This window comes from Phalaenopsis equestris, unplaced genomic scaffold (assembly GCF_001263595.1).
Source record: "Phalaenopsis equestris unplaced genomic scaffold, ASM126359v1 Scaffold000137, whole genome shotgun sequence".
Taxonomy (NCBI): Eukaryota; Viridiplantae; Streptophyta; class Magnoliopsida; order Asparagales; family Orchidaceae; genus Phalaenopsis; species Phalaenopsis equestris.
Genome location: NW_018164579.1, coordinates 931,110 through 953,836, shown reverse-complemented (window position 1 = coordinate 953,836; position 22,727 = coordinate 931,110). Strand labels below are relative to the sequence as shown.

Sequence of the window (22,727 nt, the reverse complement as noted above, 5' to 3'; positions counted from 1 at the left end):
CTTTTAAAGGCCAACATTTAGCGCCATAGACCATTGCATCTTATAAAATTATTATTTATACATGATATATAAATAATTACTAAAATTAGATCTCAAATATATAAATATGTAATAAATTCTAAAATTGAAGCCAAAGTGTATTAAGCCACACGCAAATTTAACTCTTTTAACAATCCTTGTCAACATATCACCTTCATATGAAATTTCAAACAATTCAAACTGATTTGAGATTGCAATAGTATGTTTGAATATTTTTTTTTTTAACATGAAATTCATATTATTTTTTTATTAGGAAGATTTATATCCATAACCAGTAATTCTCATTTATTTACATATCTAACCTTACACCTAAACTTAATTTTTTATGCAAACATATATACATATATAATGTTAAATACATAAATACATAAAATTTTGTTGGGAAAACATAACATAAAATTATATTTTTGAAAATTTAAAAGCAATGTACAGAACTAACTAATTATGCAGATTAATATAAATAACTTTTACTAATCCTAAATTTTAGAGATAAATATAGCAACAAGTTCTAAACTGTATAAATGAGGTGTAAATATCATATATTAAGTATATGTTCATATGTTGAGGGCTTTTCTTTTGACTATGAGGTCCAGAGTTCAAATCTAAACCGTATAAATGCAACCATGAAACTCAGCCCAAAATCAAATAATAAAAAAAAACAGGACAAAAACAGTAAATATTGATGACAACCTACTGCGAGAAAAGCTAAAGATGAGAAATGAGGTGCAAATATCACATGTTAAGTATATGCATTCTTCTCGGCTCACATATTCGAACACATACGCCTAAACTAGCTTAATTTAGGTAAATATGACAAATGGATCTCATCTATCTCCTCCTGCCATGAAAACCTTGGTTAGGTTTCGGAGTTGCAAACTGCAAACGCAGGGCTGATGAATCTGGGTCATGAAGGTCCATCTTGTAACCTGCTCAAATGGCCAAAAGGAAACCGTTTGTTAGCCTTTTCCAGCCCTGACTTTTCTTTAATAATAATAATAATAATAAGGAGCATTTACATACATAACACACAATTCTTATATATTTACATGTCTAGCACCTAAACTGTCACCTCACAATCTTCAAAAAGTTTCGTTGATCTTATGAGCCTCTGGTTATATAAATTTGATTCTCAAGTTATATGAATTTGATTTTGATGATGACCAACGTATTTTTAAAAGTTTTCGATATGCTTTGAAAGTGTTGGGAGAATGATCGAATCAGTATTCGCTCAATTATCAATTCAAAGCTTGATACAAGAATTATGGAATAACAGTGGACACTTCAAGAGTTAGTTGTCATTTGAGTCATGGAAATTCTCAGTTTGAATCGTTGCATTTAGCTCATCGGTTCACAACAGTCAAAATCATTTTAGAATCTATACATGCTGCATAATTTTTTTGTACATATTTCAAGAAAATCTAATTTCATTTCATAAAAACATCCGAGTGGCACATAGTAATACATGATTTTTGTGCAGAAAAAGATATGATGATTGGAATACTAAAAAATGTCTAAAACATATAAACATAGAATATGAAACAAATATAACTACAAATCATATAAAGGTTCATCTAATTTTCTTATATTTAGAAAAACTATGTTTTCAATTATTTTTCCGAAGTCAATCTTCGCAAAAATGCAGACTTTAATATTCATTCAAGATTTCAAATTTTATCAATAATTCCGTTTTGTTTGATGTATCAGCTAGTCGTAGCTTCATTAATGAATGTAACTTGTCATTGTTTTTGTTCCCACTTGGCTTGTTCATCTACTTGCACTGTTCACTCTGCTTCGTAGTCGCGCATGTTTTCATGTGTCATTCGATCTGTATGATAATTCAAGCGAGCACATTTGAGTGCACACGCTAGCCATCCCCCAATTGTGTGTTCGCATTGCCATATGTTATGTTCCTATGTGTACATGTGCACCTCAAGTCCATAGACCTCTAATTGATTGAATCACAAATAATTGGAAGGCATGCATAAATCTTAATAAATTAAAAAAAAAAACTCAATAATAAGGTAGAATTTCCATCATGTTATGAACGGAAATTGTCATTTTCAACAAAATCCCCTCACGTTGGACAATATAACTAAAATACTCTCAGTTAAAATAATTTTCAAAAAATCAAGAAAAACTCAGAAACTTTATAGTAACATCCTCAAATTCATTATTATTTGCGGTGAAAAATCAAAGCAAACTTCCTTGTAATTTCACTATAGCAATTAAAAAACTCCAATTTACCTTAAAATTTAGAAATTATTAAATATTTCATGTTGATCCAATATTATGAAATTGGTAGGCCCCCCTCACCTATATCAACTAATAGCAAAAATCCCACGACCAATTCCATATTTAAAAAAAATAAATATTTTCCAAAATTATCAAATTATCCTTGCCCTAATTTTCCACCAAAACAATATTGAAAATAGAAATTTCATATTGAAAATAGAAATTTCTTGAAAATAGAAATTTCAAAAAAAAAAAAAAAAGTTTAATTTTCTGCATTAATAGCCCTCAAGTCCCCAATTGCATCAATTATATGCACCTTGAATATTTTTTCCTACTGAAATATACATTTTTAAATTAAAAAATGCACCTCAAAATGATTAGAAGTGCTAAAAAAAATTGGAGAAAAATAAAAGAATGAAAAGAAAATCTCAATCAAATTCGACATCTCTCCTATATTATTGCTCACAAATTGAATTTCAATCTCATCCTAATCGAACCGAAACCAGCACTACAGAGCAACATTGAAAATGCTGAACAATCTACCTAGCAAGCTATCCAATCTCAACCTTACCTCCATTAAACATTAAGTTATATCCACTTGTAGATGACTCTATCAAAGAACTGCCCCCACTAGATCTCATCGTCAATCAATAAACCAAAAACCAAATTAAGCCAACCTATATAAATCATCACGAATGATCTCAACATCAATCCATAGCCCAAAATCACCCTTACCTATTAATACCGATAAGTCCCTCCAAAGTTCACATTCAACTAAAACCTACCAAATTTCCCTTCAAAATAGCCCACTATAATTGGATGAGAACATATAAGAGTCCCAGCGCCGAAAAATAAGTCTCAAACCCCCCAACTCAAAACCCATCAATTGTTAGCCCATTATCTAAATTAATCCCCTACTAATGCCAAAATAAAATCAAGTTCAACGAAGATAAAAACGTAACCCATCAAAAGTTCAATGAACTGAGAAAGGAAAAATCTACAATACGCAATGCTACAAACAAAAAGGACTATAAGCTTGTAAATACACCATCGAGTGAAAATAATCATTGAAAATTTATCATAAAAATAATTGGGCCATTGATAGATTTCCTTAACAATAAACCCAAAAAAAAAAACAAGATTGAAGAATGGGCGCCCGTTTGAGAAGTTTATGACTTCGCCAGCTCCTTAATTCAGCAAATAAAAGAAAATTTCTAAGAGTCAAAAAGCCAAATAATAGGACCAGAGAAAAATGACTTAACCACCCCTTAGCAATAAAACTTAACACAATAAATGTTGCGATGACATTAAATTTCGAACCAAACTTATCCATAGGTCACCGAACACAAGGTTCGTGCCAGCTTACTCAATTTAAGATTAAATCGAGCAACTTATTAAAAATTCCTCAGAGTCAAAAAGCCAAATAATGTATCAGGAAAAATGACCTAACCACCTTAACAACAAAATTGAGGGGCATTTATATACATATCACACAATTCTTATATATTTACATATCTACCAGACAAAATTTGATATTTACATAAATACCACTCAAATCTTTAACATCACATAAAAATACCACCATTACTAACTTTAAAAAATAAATGAAATACATCATTCCATGCATAGCTTTATAATAACAAAGTGTTATGAATGTAAATATCAAACTTTAGGCATTAGACATGTAAATACATACAAATTGTGGTATGTATGTACATTTCCCTAAAATTCACCCTCAGCGCCATGAAATTTGTTGGTGACATTAAGGGTTCTTTTAGTTCGGCATTCGGAGCGCGGTGAGGGGAGCGACCTCGAATTTTGGCCGTTTCGGACGGCGTCTGAGCAGCGGCGCCCCGCTGTTTTGATTAAACGTCAGCCGCAGATCGAATCCCCTGGCCCACGTTCGAGGGTTAGCTTTTTACGAATCTTACCCCTCTGTCGTTCGACCCCTTTTGTTTGGCTCCGCTGTTTTGCCCTAATCCCTCTCTGTTTGACCCCAACTCCCTCGTTGTGCCTTTATTGTTGACGACGCCGTCCCTCCTTCCATTCCTCTGCTGCTCGACGACGTCGTCCCTCCTCGCACCTACCTCCCTGACGCCCTCCCAAACCGCAGGGTATCATCTCCTATCCCCTACCTTGCTCCTTTTATGTTGTTTGTTCTTGTTGTCTCGCTATTGGGGCTTATAGATTTGGTGGTTCTTGTGTTGATCGTGGTGATTGTGTGTTGTGAGTGGTTCTTCTTTTGGCTATTTTCAAGGCGTAGGTGGTTCCTGTGGTGTGGTTGGTTGTTGTTTTGGTTGTGATGTGTGGTGTGGGTGGTTATTGTGGTGGCTATAAGAGTGAACTTGTGTTTGTGGTTAATAGAATTGTGATGCCTGTGACTATGTGTGGGAGCTTCTTGTGTTGGTTGTGGCTATTGTGGTGTGATGGTGGTATGTGGTGGGTGGTTTTTGTGTTGCATGTGGCTATTGTTCTATAACAGAGGAATGGAAAGAGGGCGGCATCGTCAACAAATGATAAGCAACGAGGAGTTGGGGTCGAACAGAGAGGGATTAGGGCAAAGCAACGACGTCGAACAAAAGGGGTCAAACGCTGGGATCGAACAACAAATGGTTAAGATTCGTAAAAAGCCAACCCTCGAACGCGGGCCATAGGGTTCAATCTGCGGCTAGCGTTTAACCAAAATAGTGGGATGTCGCTGCCCAGACGTCGTCCCAAACAGTCGAAATTCGCGGTCGTTCCCTGCACCGCACTCCAGACGCCGAACCAAACGAACCCTTAGTTCACCCAGCCCAACGTTTTCCTAAAGCAAACACCAAAACATCTAGTCCACAATATTCAACCTTCGTTAGCCTTCGTCCACTCCACAAAAAAAACAATTAAAATGTCATAAAAAGTACTAAAATAAATTTGAAAAAATGAAGAAACCCAAAAAATATCATAAAATAAATTGGATGTTCCATGGTTGGAGCAAACTCCAACCAATACATTAAGCCGACTAATGCAACATTAAAATTTGGCGGAAACATACAAATGGCCTAATATCATATCAAGAAAATAAAAAATTAATCGCAAAATTCAATGCCAATAGGAATGTGGCATGAGTTTTGTAATTGTATATTTAGCTTGATTGCGACGCACCAAACAGATTGGGATGACACCATTATGCTAATGGCAAGAGCCCAATCTTTTCCATAATGGGAACATTTGATTTTTAATTCTAATTATTGCATTTAACTCTTTGATAACCTTAGTAAGCCTAAAATTGGCTCTCGATCAACTTCCAACCTTAATCTCTAATTTTTTTCTTAAACGAAGCAACCCTTAGTTGAACATAATAATCATCCAGTTATGTTGGATGGAATAATTTTATTGATTAATGAGTCAAATTTCTTTACCGTCTGGTGTATGTTGGATTGACTAACTTTATTGATTAATGAGCCAATCATCTACTATCTGATGACAAAATCATGCTTTCTTAATCGGGCAAGTTAGAATCCTCCAAACTAAACCTTTTCAAAAATGGGAGTAAAGCATCTCCTTTTTGTGCTATGAAAGCCATCCAAAAAGAATATCTATTAGAAAGCCTATACAACTAAGCTTAATTGAGAGTTCTCTACAACATATGAGAGGTATTATCCGTGAGAGCGCACAGCCAACAAAATCTTCAAAACCACATTGTGCCTAGTTGTAGAGAACTCTCAATTAAGAGAAGAAAATAATCGTTTGTAATCGGAGAGTGCCTCTTAATTTTGCCTAATGGGCATCAAAACCACAATATATTAATACTTAATCCACCTGAAAATTTATGCCCTTCTCACCAAGTTCATCCTTTGTGAAAAAGAGATGGGTAAAATTTCATTTTAAATCCACTTTATAGTCTTTTTTAAAATTATAAAAAAAACATGAATTGAAACATAAACCGTTGCATGAGTGAGTGGACTTAGCAAAGAGTATCATTAGCATTATTATGCACCCTTATTTGGCATTTAAAAACATAGATTATTTCCTGAATAAAAATAAAACCCATTTAGCATAGCGTGAATTTAGTTTCGGCTATAAGTGTAAGTACTTCAAGGCCTGATGCTGACAATAAAGATCAAATTTTGTGAGGTATAAGATAGTAGCAGTAGTGTTCTAAAGCATAGAAAGCTATATCAAACTCCTGATGATAAGTAGAATATTATTTTTTAATCTCATTTAATTTTTTGCCAAAATAGACAATGAGAGGCCACTCCTAGCTATATTCTTTACCACTCACAATCATAAGCAAGTAACATTGTTCAATCTCACTTTTGTTTTACTAAAATTGACCGTGAACCCCTTGCTACAAACTCGGCCAATGCATACTATTGGAGGCATTGCAAACTATATTGAAAAATGACTGAAACAAGCATATATTCTAAAAGTGGCATAAGTAATACTTGAGTACCATTTTGTTGATAGCTAGACCATCAATAAACATGCTATTTCCCACTTTTTCGAGGCAATTAAGGTAAGTATGATCTTGTTCATAGATCGAGGATCGACACACATATGCTTTGCCCCATACTTCTTTGGGGTAATTAAGTACAACACCACCAAGGGCCTAAGGATTTCCAAGATGAAGCCTTTAAGTGGAAAACCATCAACTTATTACTTTTAAGTTCAACACGCTTCTCAAAATTCATTATACAATGCAGAAGATTGAACAATTATAACCAAATCAAAATCAATACTATGTTGAATGACACACACATTATAGGGAGCTCATAAAAAAATTCTCAAGTCAAATTAGGGAAAATTAGTTAGCAACTATGCAACAAGTACATGCAAAGACTATTCCTTGGAGGCTGAGTCGATATTGCGAGAGGAAAAAAAAAACTATTATGTTCCTTGTTCTTGTCCTCATTCTAACCCTTGTTATGACACATAAGATGACTTACATCCATATCAAAGAGAAATGAATATCATAATAAGATCTCTATATCAATACCAACCATCATACCAAATGCAATCAGAATAGCTACCAAAAACAAAATCAATACCATGCTGAATGACTCACACATTATAGGGAGCTCAAAAAAAAATTCTCAAGTCAAATTAGGAAAAATTAGTTAGCAACTATGCAACAAGTACATGCAAAGACTATTCATTGGAGGTTGAGTAGATATTGAGAGAGAAAAAAAAAACTATTATGTTCCTTGTTCTTGTCCTCATTCTAACCCTTGTTATGACACATAAGATGACTTACATCCATATCAAAGAGAAATGAATATCTTAATAAGATCTCTACATCAATACCAACCACCATAACAAATGCAATCAGAATAGCTACCTAACTAAACCGAGACAAAAGAATAGTCAATGGCAAGAATAGTGGCCTCATCGACCCAAGGGATTTTACAATGATATTCTAATTTTGAGAATTTCATGCTCGAAACATGTTAGGAAGGACATAAGAGTTACTTCCATATTTAAGATCCGAGAATGCCTTCATATGATATTAGATAAATCCATAAGAATAACATTGATCAAATGCAATTAGAATAACTGCCTAACTAAATCAAAACAACACACTGCCCAGTGGCAAGAATGGTGGTCTCATTGACCCAAGGAACCATACAATGTAGGAACAACAAGATAGACTTGAATACACCATCTATTGAGCTCTCACTATCAAGTAAAAACTTATCTTTCTAGGCAAAAAAGTGATATGGGCGAGAAAGCATCATGTGCCCATCGCTATGTTAATTTTGGTTAAGCACACATTACTCGAGTTGAGATCATGGTCCTCAAAATCCTCATAACTATGTTCATTCTCGAGTTACAAGGTGATGAGGAACAAATAAATTAAAACAAGAAAAGGAACTTGCTTGTGTTTAATGTGTTTGCTAAAATGTCCAGAGTTGCTTTTTTATCTATCGAATCATCAGTGACTAATTTTTATGTGCGCTAAAATGTCCAGTTGCTTTTTCATCTATCGAATCATCAGTGACAAACCTTTATGGGGTAGGGCAACAATAAGTTTAGGACCAATAAAAAGGAAAATGACACTTGTACTGACCATGTTATATTGCCTTGGTTAAATTTGCTAAGCATTTGCTTTCACCATTAAAATTTCTTTATTTATGGAGTAAGATAAAAAGAAGCCATAAATTGTGAAAAATTTGTTTGGAACAACCTCCATATGAATATCTGTGTGAAGCTCTTGAATGAATCAATTCATGATCATCCACGTAGGTTCATGGTGTATGCAACGAGCAACATGCCTTTCAAACTTATTTAGCTAAATCTAGGACAAAAAAAAAAAGATTTCACAAAGGTTAGTGCAAATGGTCAAAAAGTTTCGTTAACGATACTGGGAAATGTATTTTTTTACAAAGACAATGACGCATGATAGTCTATGAATCAAACACAATGGTGAACTAGAACATTCATGTTCAAACACCACACCTTCTAGAAGCATTTGAAGGAACTGATTAACTTCATGGAAACAAATCAAAACAATATTTTGTTTATGCAATACTAGTTGCAAGTTTTTTCAACCCGAGCTAATTAATCAATAAAGGAATTAAATTCATGACAGCAATTTAAAAGGATAATCTAACCTGATATGAGAGATGGGGCCATCAATTTGGCCACAACAACGTTAAAACATTTTTTGTGACATGGTTATCTATGAAAAGCATAAAAATCCTCATCATTCTTCTTAGGATAGTCATATGACTGACAAGATCGGTACTAATAATTGTGATAAGATTAACAAGTGTGAAGAGCCTCCCTTGGAGGGCTAGAATGATAATAGCATCTATGCACATAAAGATCGTCCTCTAAATAAGAATAATTGCATGCACCAGATTGACATGAGAGAGATTCATAATGGTCTTTCTAAATATCAAATAAAAATAGTCTTTGTATCTCATAAGCATCTACATTCATCCTCCTATAGGCTGAAGAAACAGATCCTCAAGTCCACAAGAATCTGTTATGCCCACAGACTGGCCGGTCCAGAAGGGACTGATTGTGGGCCGGCTTTTGTCGCAGGAAGAAGGGGAAAGACCAGGGCAAGGCATAGAGGAAGGAAAGGAGGGGGTGGGGTCCACTCGGGCCATAATCACATATTCAAGGAGGAGAAATTGAGGTGAGTTTTGAGGTAAATTTAGAAGTAAAATTTTCAAATGTTGTATGAAGATTCTATTAAAGGGAGAACCTAGGATTTGTTTTATTTTCATGCATGTTTTTTGCGGCTGCTGTTTTGTTTTTTCTTATGGTCTTCCTAGTGACGTCTAGGATATGGAGAGATGATCTACCTCTAGAATAGCAGATCAGTCTTATATCTTGCTTGTTTTCCTTTGATTTTTGTAAGAACAGCCCTTAATTGTGTTTTCTCACATATTTAGTGTGATTTTGGTGTGGCTTGCTAACTTATTTCGGTGTTGAGGCGTACAAATTGATATCAAAGTCTAGGTCTTGGTGAGATGGCGGTAAAGAAAGTTGATGTGATAGAAGGAGAGGTGGAGCAAATTCGATCCGAAAAGGAAGAAAAGTTTGCTACCATGGAGAATAGATTTTTTTCTGTTGACAGTCGAATGAATGATTAATTTGAAGGCATAGGAGAAATGCAGGAGATGATGAAAAAGCTCATGGAGATGCAATCCAAGGCCGTGTCGATCGCTCCAACTGCAAATCCTAACCAAGGGTTAATCAGAGAATCCTTGACCGGGTCAAAAAAGGAGATCAATCGAGAAAAAAATGAAGATGACATCATCTACCTACAAGAGCTTCCCCCTAAAACTTTGAGAGTAGTGGAGACTTTCGATGAAGAGGGATGGGCCGAAACTTGGAGGGATGTTGGAAGGGGGGAATTGGGAGTGAGATGTGTCTATGACTGGAGGAGAGAGTTTCGCCCTAGATACACGGAGGGAAATTCCAGAGGGAGAGGAAGTTGGGATGGAGATACAAGGGTCAGGAAACTGAAGATGTCAATCTCCGAAGGGGACGATGCACATAGATGGGTTGACCGGGGAAGATATGCTCATGGCAGCGAAATTATGCTTGGAGGGGAAGGCTTTAACGTGGTTCCAGTGGATGGAGACAAGGAATTTGATACACTCATGGAGGAGTTTAATGATTGCTTATTGAAATGTTCCTAGCCATTCAGAAAGAAGACTTCAAGCAACTCTATGCTCAGACTCAGGAGGGGACCGTTATGGAGTATCGGAAGAAGTTCGAGCTTTTGTCAGGAAGGTTGAGAATTTCTACATAAGGCTTGGAAGGGAACTTCTTCAAAATGTATGAAGCCCGACATACGAGCGCCCATCCACCCCTTAAAACTGCGTGGATTGAGGGAAATCATGGAGCTCACCCAAATGATGGAGGATAAGAAACAAGTGAAAATCGGCAAAGGCGGCAACACCGAGGGATTCTACAAGAGCGCCACGACATCCATGACACCAAGGGCTTAGACGGTGTCATTTCAGAAAGAGAAGCCGATGAAAAGAGTATTGAATCCTGCCCAGGGGATAATTTCAAGCATCTCACAGATGCAGAAGTGCAGGACAAAAGAGCCAAAGGATCGTGTTACCGCTATAACAAGAAATACGACCCAGGACATCGTTGCAAGGAGCGCGCCCTTCAGATTTTTTTTAGTTCAAGAGTAGGATATAGAGAGTGAGGACTCATAGGAGAAAGCGGCGGAAGAGCATCTGTATTTAGATGCGACGGAAGTGTCTCTCAATTCGGTGATGGGATTTACCTTGAATAACACCATGAGGGTGAGGGGATGGATCGGGGAGCAATCGATTGTGGTGTTGGTGAATAGCTGGACCACACATAACATTATCTCAAAGCAAGTTGTGGAGAAGATAGAGTTGAAGTTGGTGACTGCAGAAGCTTTAGCGTTATAATGGGGACAGGGAAGGCGGCGAGAAGTAAGTGAATTTGCAAGGGGCTGGTTCTGACACTAAATTGCCTAAAAGCGGGCCTTTAGATTTGGGCAACACATATGTAATTCTGGGGATGAAGTGACAGCGACATTGGTAGAGATGAAGGTGGATTGGAAGTCCTTGATGATAGAGTTCCAAGTAGAGGGTAAGCAGGTGGTGCTGAGAGGAGATACTAGGTTATGCAAAATCATGGTGTCACTCAAAACCATGGTTAAGTCGATTCGGGGAAAAGAACTGTGCTACTTGGTGGATTTGCAGAGCATTGAGGAGGTTTGAGATTCAAGGTTGGAAGAGTTTCTAGAATGGGTCCAGTAGCTCCTACAGCAATTTACTGATATTTTCCAGCAGACAAGCGGGTTGGAGGGAGCACGAGCACACTAATACATTGCAGGAGGGTGTTCTCTCATAAGCGTCAGACCATACAGGTACCCCCAAATTCAGAAGAATGAAAGAGAGAAGTTGATATAAGAGATGCATAGGGTGGAATTATCAGGCTTAGTGTGAGCCCTTTTTCCAATCTCATCCTGTTTGTGAAAAAAAAAAGATAGTAGTTGGAGACTATTTGGACTATCGGGCTTTGAACAAAAAAACATTGTTGGACAGGTTTCCTATTCCTGTGATTGATGAGTTACTGGATGAGCTTTATGGGACAGCTATTTTTAAAAAAAATTAATCTGAAGTCGAGTACCACCAGATCATGATGAATTCAACAAATGAACACAAGTTAACATTCAGGACACATGTAGGATATTACGAGTTCGTAGAGATGTTATTCAGTCTCACCAATGTCACAGCGACATTTCAGTCCCTCATGAATAGGGTTTTTCAACCTCATTTTTGAAAATTTATCATGATTTTATTCTATGATATTCTAATCTATAGTTGTGTAGAGATAAAACACGGGGGCACTTGAGGACAGTCTTGGAGACGTTGAGGGGCACCAATTATATGCTAACTTAAAGACATGTACTTTTGCAAAGTTACAGGTGGAGTACATTAGACATGTGGTGACCAGAACATGTGTAGCGGTAAATAAGTCCAGCTATGGATGATTGACCCTTACCAAGGAGTTTGAAGAAGTTAAGAAGATTCTGGGGTCTCACCGGCTACTATCGGAAGTTCGTGAGAAGTTAAGGCACGATAACATGGTCACTAACAAAGCATTTGAAGAAAGACAATTTCGAATGGGGAGAAGCAGCAACACTGGCCTTTGAACATCTGAAGAGAGTCATGACTAGCGTGCCGATATTAGCACTTACAAGTTTCAGTAAATCATTTGTGGTTAAACGGATGCGCAAGGTATGGATTGGGAGCAGAGCTCATGCCGGACCAGCGACCGATTACATACTTCAATCAGGTTCTTACACTCAGAGCAAGGCTAAAGTGAGTATATGAGTGAGAATTGATGGCAATTGTCTTGACCATTCAGAAGGGCGACCCTACTTGTGGGACGACATTTCTTGGTCAAAACAGATCAGAAGAGTTTAAAGTATCTTCTGGAGCAGCGGATGGTGACTGAGTAGCATCAAAGATGACTATCCAAGCTACTGGAGTGTGAATTCAAGATTCAGTACCGGACATGATTAGAGAACAAGGCAGTTGGCGCGCTGTCGAGAAAGGTGGAGGAACTGAATTGACAGCCCTATCGGTACCCTTGGTCCTAGATTAGGAGGCCTTGAAACAAGAGAGTGAAAGGGACGAGGAGCTGAGTAAAATAAAGACTGAATTACTATAGGATTCGAACAAGCATTGAGGGGGCAACAGTTGCTCCACCAAGGGTGATTCATGCTACTGAAGTCAAAGTATTCTCAAATTATTACAATAGTTTGCAGCCTAAATAGCTCTTTCCAGAAGTGGTTGAGGAACACCTTGTCTCTATTTGATATAATCGATTATGACGCCCCATGCAAACAAACTACTTCCTGGATAAACACTATCGCGACAAAGATCACAGTGTAGGGATGTCGTAAAGAAATGAAACGTGCGTACTTACTTAAGTGATCCACAACCACCATAACTATCATGAACCCTTATGACCATGGCAACCCCTTAATAAAAGCCATTGCCACTTCTACCTAAACCTTCAGAAGACCTATAGTTGTCTGGCAGCAGAGCTTTATTGGGTGGGAATGCGTAGAGACATGCAAGACATGGTGACAAACTATGATGTGTGCCAGCACCACAAATACTTGACCATAGCACCAGGGGGGTTACCACAACCATTAGCATTATCGGAGAAGATTTGAGTAGAAGTGACGATGGATTTTATTGAGGGGTTGCCACGTTCAGAATGGTTCACAATGATTATGGCGGTCATGGATCGCTTAAGTATATGCACATTTCATTCCCTATGACATCCCTACAATGTGGTCTCAGTCATGGCAATGTTTATCCAGAAAGTAGTCTGTTTGTATGGGGTGTCGGAATCGATTGTATCGAATAGAGACAAGGTGTTCCTTAGCCACTTCTAGAAAGAGTTATTTAGGTTGCAAGGGACAGTCCTTAAAAGGAGCACCAAATATCATCCTTAGACCGATGGGCAAACGGATGTAATGAACAAGAGTGTAGGGATATATCTGCGTTGTTTTATATCTGATACATCAAATTTATGGGCTAAGTATTGGTATAATACTTCATACCACACCGCTATGCAGACAACCTCTTTAAATATATTGTATGGGCGGGATCCACCCCGCTTGATACCTTATGAGCATAGCACTACACCGATATCCAGCATTGATCAATACTTAAAGGAGAGGGACGGGATACTAGAAAAGCTCAAAGGGTATCTTCTAAGGGCTCAACAAATCATGAAGAGGAAAGTGAATGGACACAGGAGAGAGGAGCAATTCGAACCAGAAAACATGGTTTACTTGAAGCTAAAGCCCTACCAACAGAAGACATTGGCTAGGATAAGCGAAAAACTCTTACCGAGATACCTTGGCTTTATGAGGTGATGGTACGCATCAAGGCAGCAGCCCGTTTGAAGTTACCACTAACATCCACACTACTCCCAGAGCGATTGGAGATCACACGCTCTCATTTACACTACCGTTGACACTGACAAAGAACATGAAGGTGATTCTGGAACCATTAAAGCTCAAGGGTGCGTCAAGAAGAAAGGGGAGAGAACAAGGTATTGTCATACTATGAAGCAACATGGGAGTCTTACGAGGTGATCCACAAGCAGTTTCCATCTTTCCATCTTGAGGACAAGGTACTTTTTTGGGAGAAGAGTAATGTTACGCCCGCACACTGCCGGTCTAGAAGGGACCGGCCGATAGCAGCCTAGCCCACAGGCGGTTTGCCTTTTGTCACGGGAATAAGGGGGGAACCTGAGCGAGACATATGGGAAGGAAAGGATGGGGTAGGGTCCACTCGAGCCATAATCACATATTCAAGGAGGGAAAATTGAGAGGAATTGGGAGGGAAGTTTAGAAGGAAAGTTTTCATATGTTGCATAAGGAGTCTATTAAAGGGGGAACCTAAGATTTGTTTTACTTTCATGCATGTTTGTTGTGACTGCTATTTTTCTTTCTTGTGGTTACCTAGCGGCATCTAGGGTGTGGGAGATACAATCTATCTCTCGAATAGTAGATCAATCTTGTATCCTGCTTGTTTTCCTTGATTTTTGTAAGAGCAACTCTTAGGTGTTTTTCCACTTATCTACTGAAATTTCATTGTGGTTTGTTCACTGATTTCAGTGTCGAGGCGTATCAGAATCACGTTGAATAAAAAAGTTGTGTACCACATCCCTTATCACCATACTACCAAAACTCCACTAGATTCTTATTGATGATGCACCTATATCATGCTACAAATCTAAAAATCTGACAACCAAAAATAGTCAATTAACATTGATTTGACACACTCATAATTGGATTCATGGCAACCTCATTTTGTTCATGTTGTGTGGCCATCCAAGAATCAACTTAAAAAAAGTCCAGACTTTTTGTTCTTCTAAAAAAAGTCTATTTATGATTTGTTTGATTAGATGTTATTCAAAATGCATTATTTTTTAAATTGCGAGAATTGTTTGGTTGGATTCAAAGAAAATGCATTGAAACAAATTTCAATGCTTGTTAAGGCACATTAAATACACCTCTCTATTTTTCACCGTTATATCTTCTTCGTAAACTTGGAAAGGAGGCAATAGGTTAAGATCAAGGGGTGATGGATGAGGTTGTGAGTGCAAATAAAGGCCAAGTAACAAAGAAACACAAGCAAGGCCCTCAAATCCAGGCAAAAGTAATGATGCAAAGACAAGGAAATGTGAGGGGGCAAGGAAACAATACGATATTGAAATTTAAAATTCACTTCTTCAAACAATTTCCTAATGCAAGCCAAATAGAAACTTTGGGGCATTCAAACCTCCCAATTTTTTTTAATTTATTTTGCTTCAGAAAAGTTAAATTTAAGAAAATGAAATGCAATACATCACTTATGCATAAACATAAGTTTTTTACTTATTTGTAAAAATATCGACTCAATATTAGTAGATCATAGGCAATTGTTAAATAAAGTATATCTTCTCATATTGTATTTCTTCCACCAATTTCACCCATTATGAACCTTCTTATAGCTCATCCTATTGGAAGCTATGACCATCAAACTACGCTCAACAAATATCCTTTCTTTTAAAGGCATACATTGTAGCAATTATCCATCCCTTTTGTTGAAAAGCTTAACCACTAACAAAAATTATAATGTTTCACAAATACTTACCTTAGTATCAGTCATACCTTACCCAACATTACCTACTTTTCACCATAATCAGGGTAAGTTAAATGAACTACTTATGTTCAAGTAAACCCTTGCTTTTCACTTCAATCATATTAGAACATGGCCTGCTGCTTTTAAAGAATGTCTTAACCCAATAAATATTAAAATTTGATAACATTTCATTAATTTGACCATGTTATACAATTGATTATTAACTTAACATCAACCCTCGTTCCAAACTTAAGATTGAAAAGGAATCTTTTAAAGCAAATTATACAGGTCGAGTGTAAAAGCATTCAACATTAATAATGGATAATGAAGATTCATAAAGCCAAACACAAAAAAAAGTTGCATAAAGGCTAACAATAATGAGGTTGATAATTACTTCAATGAAGTATTCAGAAATTTAAACAAAAACATGAAAAGGTAATAATGATAAAACTAAAGCAATTCAAAATATCAAGCAGGGACTTAGATAAAAACCTTCAATAGCACCCATAGCAGCCATGGCGTACGATGGAGTTGTAAAATCAACAAAGCAAAGAAGAACGGGGCTTCCACCATCCTGAAAAAAAAAATCAAAATCATTAGTGCATTGTCAAAACATGAAACTATATTAAAAAAACTACTTTCCAAGAAAAAATCATAACAATTCCACAACTGTAGTGATGAACGTACATATTTAGGTTCTTTCTTCACTAGACGAACGTCCTTGTAGCCCAAAAAGGGGCGAAATATATCTTTATTCAACATTAAGAAAAGAATTCTAAGAAAATAATGATAGAATTATTCATTATGCCCAAAGATTCAAAAGGATACGTGCCACTTCCCTCTCGGCGGCATCCCGTGGAAGTCCTTCAACAAATAAAGTACAAGAAGCCTCGGGCGGCAAGGGAATCTCCCTTTCATTAACCACAGGACGAACCATAGGATCCACAATAGTTTGGATGCCAAAACCCAAGTTCATATTACTATTTTCCACCAATTTTGGTAGTCCCAAAGATTTAAATGTAGGGTCAGCCAACATGGCAGGGTCTTGGTAAGAAAATCCTGATTTGCCTCCCCTAAGCCCATATATTTCTCTACCAGTAGATCCACTCACACCTATGGGGCCGACTTGTGAACCATAAGAAGACAACTTTTGCTGCACAAATTAGATTCACAATTATCAAAATTCGTTGCATCCAAAGTAAATAACACCAAAAAGCTCCATGAGGATTTGAATACTTTTTCCTGAAGATAGTGATCATATGATGCTCCGAGTGCTTGGGTATCATTTATAGGTTGAATGCTACCATGCTGACTACGTGGTTGAAAGATTTGAGCTTCTTGACCAATATAAGCCCCAGTTGCAACATCTGTGCCATTTGTAAGATCAAGGAAGTCAGGTACACAATCGCTTAATAAATACAAGATGAGACAAACTTAAAATGATGGGGGAGGCGGGGGAGAATTGAATCTCTATAGTGCCACAAATAGTATCATGTTTTTTTTCATGGAATCTTACACAAGAAGTAATTAAGTATTTATGCTAAAAAAGTACTAAAAACTGTTTTCAAAGAAAATAGTTCCCTTGACTGTCAAATGACCTCAATATGTAAAGCAAAACACATTAAAATGCATTTCATGACACATTAAAATGCATTTCATGTATAAAAAAAAAAAAATTGGACTAAAGCAAGTATCATAACCTCAATGGACTTGGACACCTCATTGCAATTTAAAAATATTGGATAATCAAGATTTCCACCATTTTTTTAGCATTTTTTTGCAGGAATTATTACAATTTACCCACAGCCAAAATATGTGATAATCTTCAACTCTCTGAAAGTGTTGATCAGAAAATACATGCAAAATTATGTTTTATTCATTCTATGCATGGGTAGTGAAACAATTATTTTAAAGTAATATGGCATTTTGAAAGAAACATCTAAACAATAAACGTCACTTCCACTAATATGAATTGTCCAAATATGCATTTGGCTAGCCACTAACTTACGTATTGACTTTAATGTCACAATTTATTTAATCATCACAAAAATAATCCAACTATTCTTCACTACCAAATAACTTAGTTCAAAAATACAAAACAGCATCAACAGCAGACAGTAATACAAAAACATATTAACTTGCAAATGTTAAAAGAATGACAAAGCCATACACCTCCTGCATACCTAATAAAATAAAGTTTTGGCAACCAGATCAAAAGCATGCCAAAATCAATAAATATCAATATTGTAAACTTTTATGATTATATTTGTCATGTGGCTACTTGAATTTCATGACAACTATTTCTATTTAGATAGCTACAGGAATTATGTTTCTGCAGTATTATTGAATCACAATCAACAAGCTGAACGGTCCAGCGAACAGAGTTTAGGAAAAGTCTCCAAGGAGAAAAAGTAGCCACACTTATCAAGATGAAAATGAAATGGGTGGGTCAAGCCATCAGAAATCAAAAGAGAAAGCAATCTGATTGATAACCACCACATATCTTTTGCATAGAGATCCAAATGTAATTTTTATTTGCAAAACAAATTCAAATCTGAAGTTCAATACTAGAATCCTAATTAAACTCTAAGCAAATAGGAAAAGCTTTTTAACCATTATCAGGAATTGAATAATCCAAACACCTGTCTCCGCGGACAAAGGATCTCTTTTAAAGCTATTTTCATTTCAAACAAAACTAACTACGGAGAATATTAAACATGAACTGCTCCAGAAAGACAGTATTTTAGTATCAATCCATATTGATTAAGACATATTTATTTTATATAACTCTTAACAAAAATAAAACTATTACTCCATATGAACCTGAGACCTGAGATTCCATAGTTTAGAACACTAACATTATTAATATTTCAATAATCATATAAGAAATATAAAGCCGCTATTACATTCAATATTACGAGCAATAGGTTCTTGCACTGATATAAACTTGTTCCATATTTAGTTCATCATGAGAGAATAACTAAATATGAATAGCAAATCAAATATACTAGTGGATATGCCATTAGTTTGAAAAAGTAAAAGAGGTTAATAATAATTAAATATTATTCTCAAATAAATATTTAAAATAATGTTATCAAAGTGCAATGCGATGTGCAAGGCTTTATTTTTGCTTCAAAACACTAAGGACAAAGCAAAACAACGCTTTTATTAAATAAAACGCTAATAGGTTATATAAAACCATTAATGTATAAAAATTTTCATTAACAATTATAAAATATAAAATACGACTTAAAAGTTGAAATAAAATAGAAAAAAATGTAGTGCAATACCTAACTTGGAGGCAATCATTGAGGGTGAGCAATTTATAATAGTTTGTTGCATAATTATGAACTCAAAAATTGCCAAAAAAAAAAAAAAAAACCTTATAACTCAAAATAAAATCTAAACATTAAAACATGAATAAACTACTAAAAATTCAAGTTTAATAAAACAAACCAAAATAATTCAGTAGCACTTTATTCCCTTTCGCTAAACTGTGAACCAGACCAACCTCTTTGTTTCAGCACTTCAAAGCAGTTTTAAAAACATTGGATTATAATAATTGATAAAGCTATATGAGACACTGGCAGTTGCTTAGTTCAAAATACAAAAAACAACGGATAGACGTATCGCAATATTACAATATATTTTTTAAGTTGATGAATGAGAAGATCGTGACTAACTATTAATTGTACTTTATGGTTATAAAATCATAGACATTTGTAGATGCCAAGGATTATTAAGCTACATTAATGCAATAATAACAAAATGCAAAAACCACAGTTTTGTCACTTACACACATGTTGCATATTTAACATAAAAAAGCGGCATTTATATACAAACCACCCAATTCCCATGTAGTTACATATCTAGCACCTAAAATTTAGTTTTTTTTTTTTTGCATTTATACCACCCAAATCTTTCATATTACATAAAAAAATATCAAAACATAAAACCACCTATTATTATGATCTATATCGAGAAAAGCCGCAATATCATGCACGTTACGACGAGATTTCCACTAGTATAGATTCTTATAAAAATGTGCTCAGGGGGAAGGAAAAAAACATTGCAAAGTCAGTGCTACTAGTCCTCACGACTCACCACTTAAATCCATTGAATCGAGACTCTTTTAAAGCGATAGAAAGTTAAAAATTGAGCGATTAAAAAGGCTCATTGGAAAAAGGCCTAAGAAAAAACTAGGAAAAGATTTGAATGGTACCGGATTCCGTGCGCTGCCGCTTCAGCAGTTTAGCCGATGGCTGAAGAGGCTGGCGGATCCAGTAGGCAGCCTCCATGAAAGATCTCCGAAAGGTCTCCGAAAATCTCCGCCCACCGCTTCCAAAACCCTAACCCTAGAAATTTGCCGCTCTCTTTAATTGCAAGACGGTCGGGTGGCCGACTGAATAATCAATTGGGCTTTTGGGCTCAAACTGAGCCCAGCAATACAAATAAAATTGAACTTATTTATTTATGTGGTATAATTATTTATTTTTAATGCGGGTATTCTTAAAATTGTGCTATCAAGTATTATTCACGTATTATTGAAAAATTTTAATTATCGTTTTGACTTAAATGATCAATGTGAGTTTACATATTTCATATAGATATTAATTTTATTTTCGAAATGTATTATTTTGCAGTATAAAATTAGTATAAATATCTTCATTTTTTCAATATTTTAAGCCGATATTTAAAATTTGTTGCATAAATATATAGAAAGTTGATGCAATTGCTAATTAAATATTTTATCTTTAAGAAAATAAAATTATTTATTTTTATGTGTATCGTCATTGGATGAGCTAACAAGCCAAACTCAAGCTAGCATAGACTCACCACGTTAGTTTATGAGTCTGCTCATAAAAAAATAATAATAATATAAAATATACTCAAAATATATTAAATTTTAAGACTTTGTTTTTAAAAGTATTAAAAAAATTTAAAAATAATATTTAGTATTTTATAATAAGTAATTTTTTATTATTTCTCTTTTAATTGTTCATTTTATTTATCATTTTATTATAGTATTACCTTAAATAATATTATTTTTTCTCTTTTATACTAAATAAGTCGTCTCTTGAGCAAGCTCAAACTCGTAGACATACCCTTAAGCTCAACTTGATAAAATTAATAAAGCTCAAGCTGAAGCTAAAGGTGGCTCGAGCTCGAGCTCTGCTCGATTTGGCTCGACTCGTTTACACCCTTAACATTAGCTAAATTTGTTCAATCATTTTCGACTCGTTTTGTCTCAAATTAAGTAAATAATAATAAAATAATGTTTAAAAGTTGAAATAATTGTAACAATATATAATATCAAAATTTTAATTTGTATAGATGTTTAAAAAAATTAGGTGTTAGATATATAATACATAAGAAATGGATGTTATGATGTAAATGTCCCTCATTTAGGTATTAGAAATATAAATATCTAATAATTGGAGTGTATGTAAATGTTCCTCATATTTTTAGGCCCTGTTGGATATCTTTTGTATCTAGGTGTAAGATATATAAATACATAAAAATTGAGTGGTAAACACTCAAAAAGGTCAGCAGGAATCTCGAGACAATCTAACCTTGAGATTAAAAGAGATGACGAGGATCTCTCAGAAGAAAAGTTACAAGGCATCATGAATTTGCCCGGTTGAAAACCGTCAACCAGCTAATCATAGGGTTGTCGGTCGACCAAATGTCAGACGACCAAAGGGCCACCCAGGCCAACAAGGGACAGGTATCCACACCATCAATCAGTCAAATAGTCTGACAACCCCAACAATCTTACAAGAAGCAGCACAAAACTCTATCAATAACTCCCTCAAAGATTGCTAAAGAACAATAATCAAACAAGCCAACCAGCCTACTAAAATACAAGCCAGCTGTCGCACTAAAAAACTGACTGGCTTCCCAAAGTTAAGGTCGATTAGTGCCCAGATGAAAGTCAACCCAAACAAACTCAGTTAGCAGATCTAAGGACGTGCTGAGTAAAAGATCCAGTCATGCAAAAAGACAAAACAATAATACTCTGTACAACCCCTTTACAACAGAGGTAAATCATATAATTTTATATTATGTCCCTCTACCTCCCATAAATAGAGTGGTCATATCATGTATCAAGGGCTTTCGGCTAGACCTACCTTTTATAGAGAGAACTCCCTCCCCTTCTCTTTCTTATAAATGTCACTTCCAATTTGTAAAATGGGTCATAGAACCCGAGAACACCCCAATTTGACCTAAAGGGGCAAGTCGTTGTGCATTCCCTTCTTTCTCTCTTTATATCTCTCTTTAGGCTCCTACCACTCCAATCTTTGGGCATGCCTCACAGGACAAATCTAGATTCAACATTATAAAAAGTTGTGGTGAGCGTCTAACAAGCTACCAATAAGAAGGGAAATAACACCAACGAGAAAAATATACCACAGAGACACTCCTAACAGAGAGCACGCCAAATAGTTCATGCAACAATATATCCAGGAACTGAAAAACTCATTTTTGTGTCTTCTTAGAGGTTTTGGCTCGTATATGAAAAACGCATCACTGAAATGAACAATCCTCTGACACTTAAAAAAGAACCTCCATCACCAGATCATCGCTACCAACTACTGGCTACTATCTAAACAAAACCATCGTCACCAGTATGATGTTGAGCCACCATTATAGTGTCTAACCACTGGCACCAAGGCGCCACCATCAATTTGGACTACTGTCATCGGGTTGTCGTTGTCACAGTCATTGAGTCACTCGTGCATCATCAAGCCATCATCGTCGGATCACCAACTCCAAACCACCACCATCATGTTGAACCTTTGATGACGGGCCACT

At 35.8% G+C, this 22,727-nt stretch overlaps 1 protein-coding gene across 1 annotated transcript; it reads right to left on the bottom strand.

Annotated features, from left to right (window-relative positions):
* Positions 1 to 685: 685 nt before the first annotated feature.
* Positions 686 to 20,328, bottom strand: LOC110021672 (RNA-binding protein 2-like). The gene is made up of 6 exons (XM_020720258.1): positions 20,134 to 20,328; positions 17,148 to 17,278; positions 16,740 to 17,064; positions 16,599 to 16,660; positions 16,404 to 16,485; positions 686 to 965 (listed from the first exon to the last, which is right to left on the bottom strand). The coding sequence occupies exons 1-6, from the start codon at positions 20,207 to 20,209 to the stop codon at positions 868 to 870; spliced, it is 774 nt and encodes a 257-aa protein (XP_020575917.1). The 5' UTR covers positions 20,210 to 20,328; the 3' UTR covers positions 686 to 867.
* Positions 20,329 to 22,727: the final 2,399 nt, after the last annotated feature.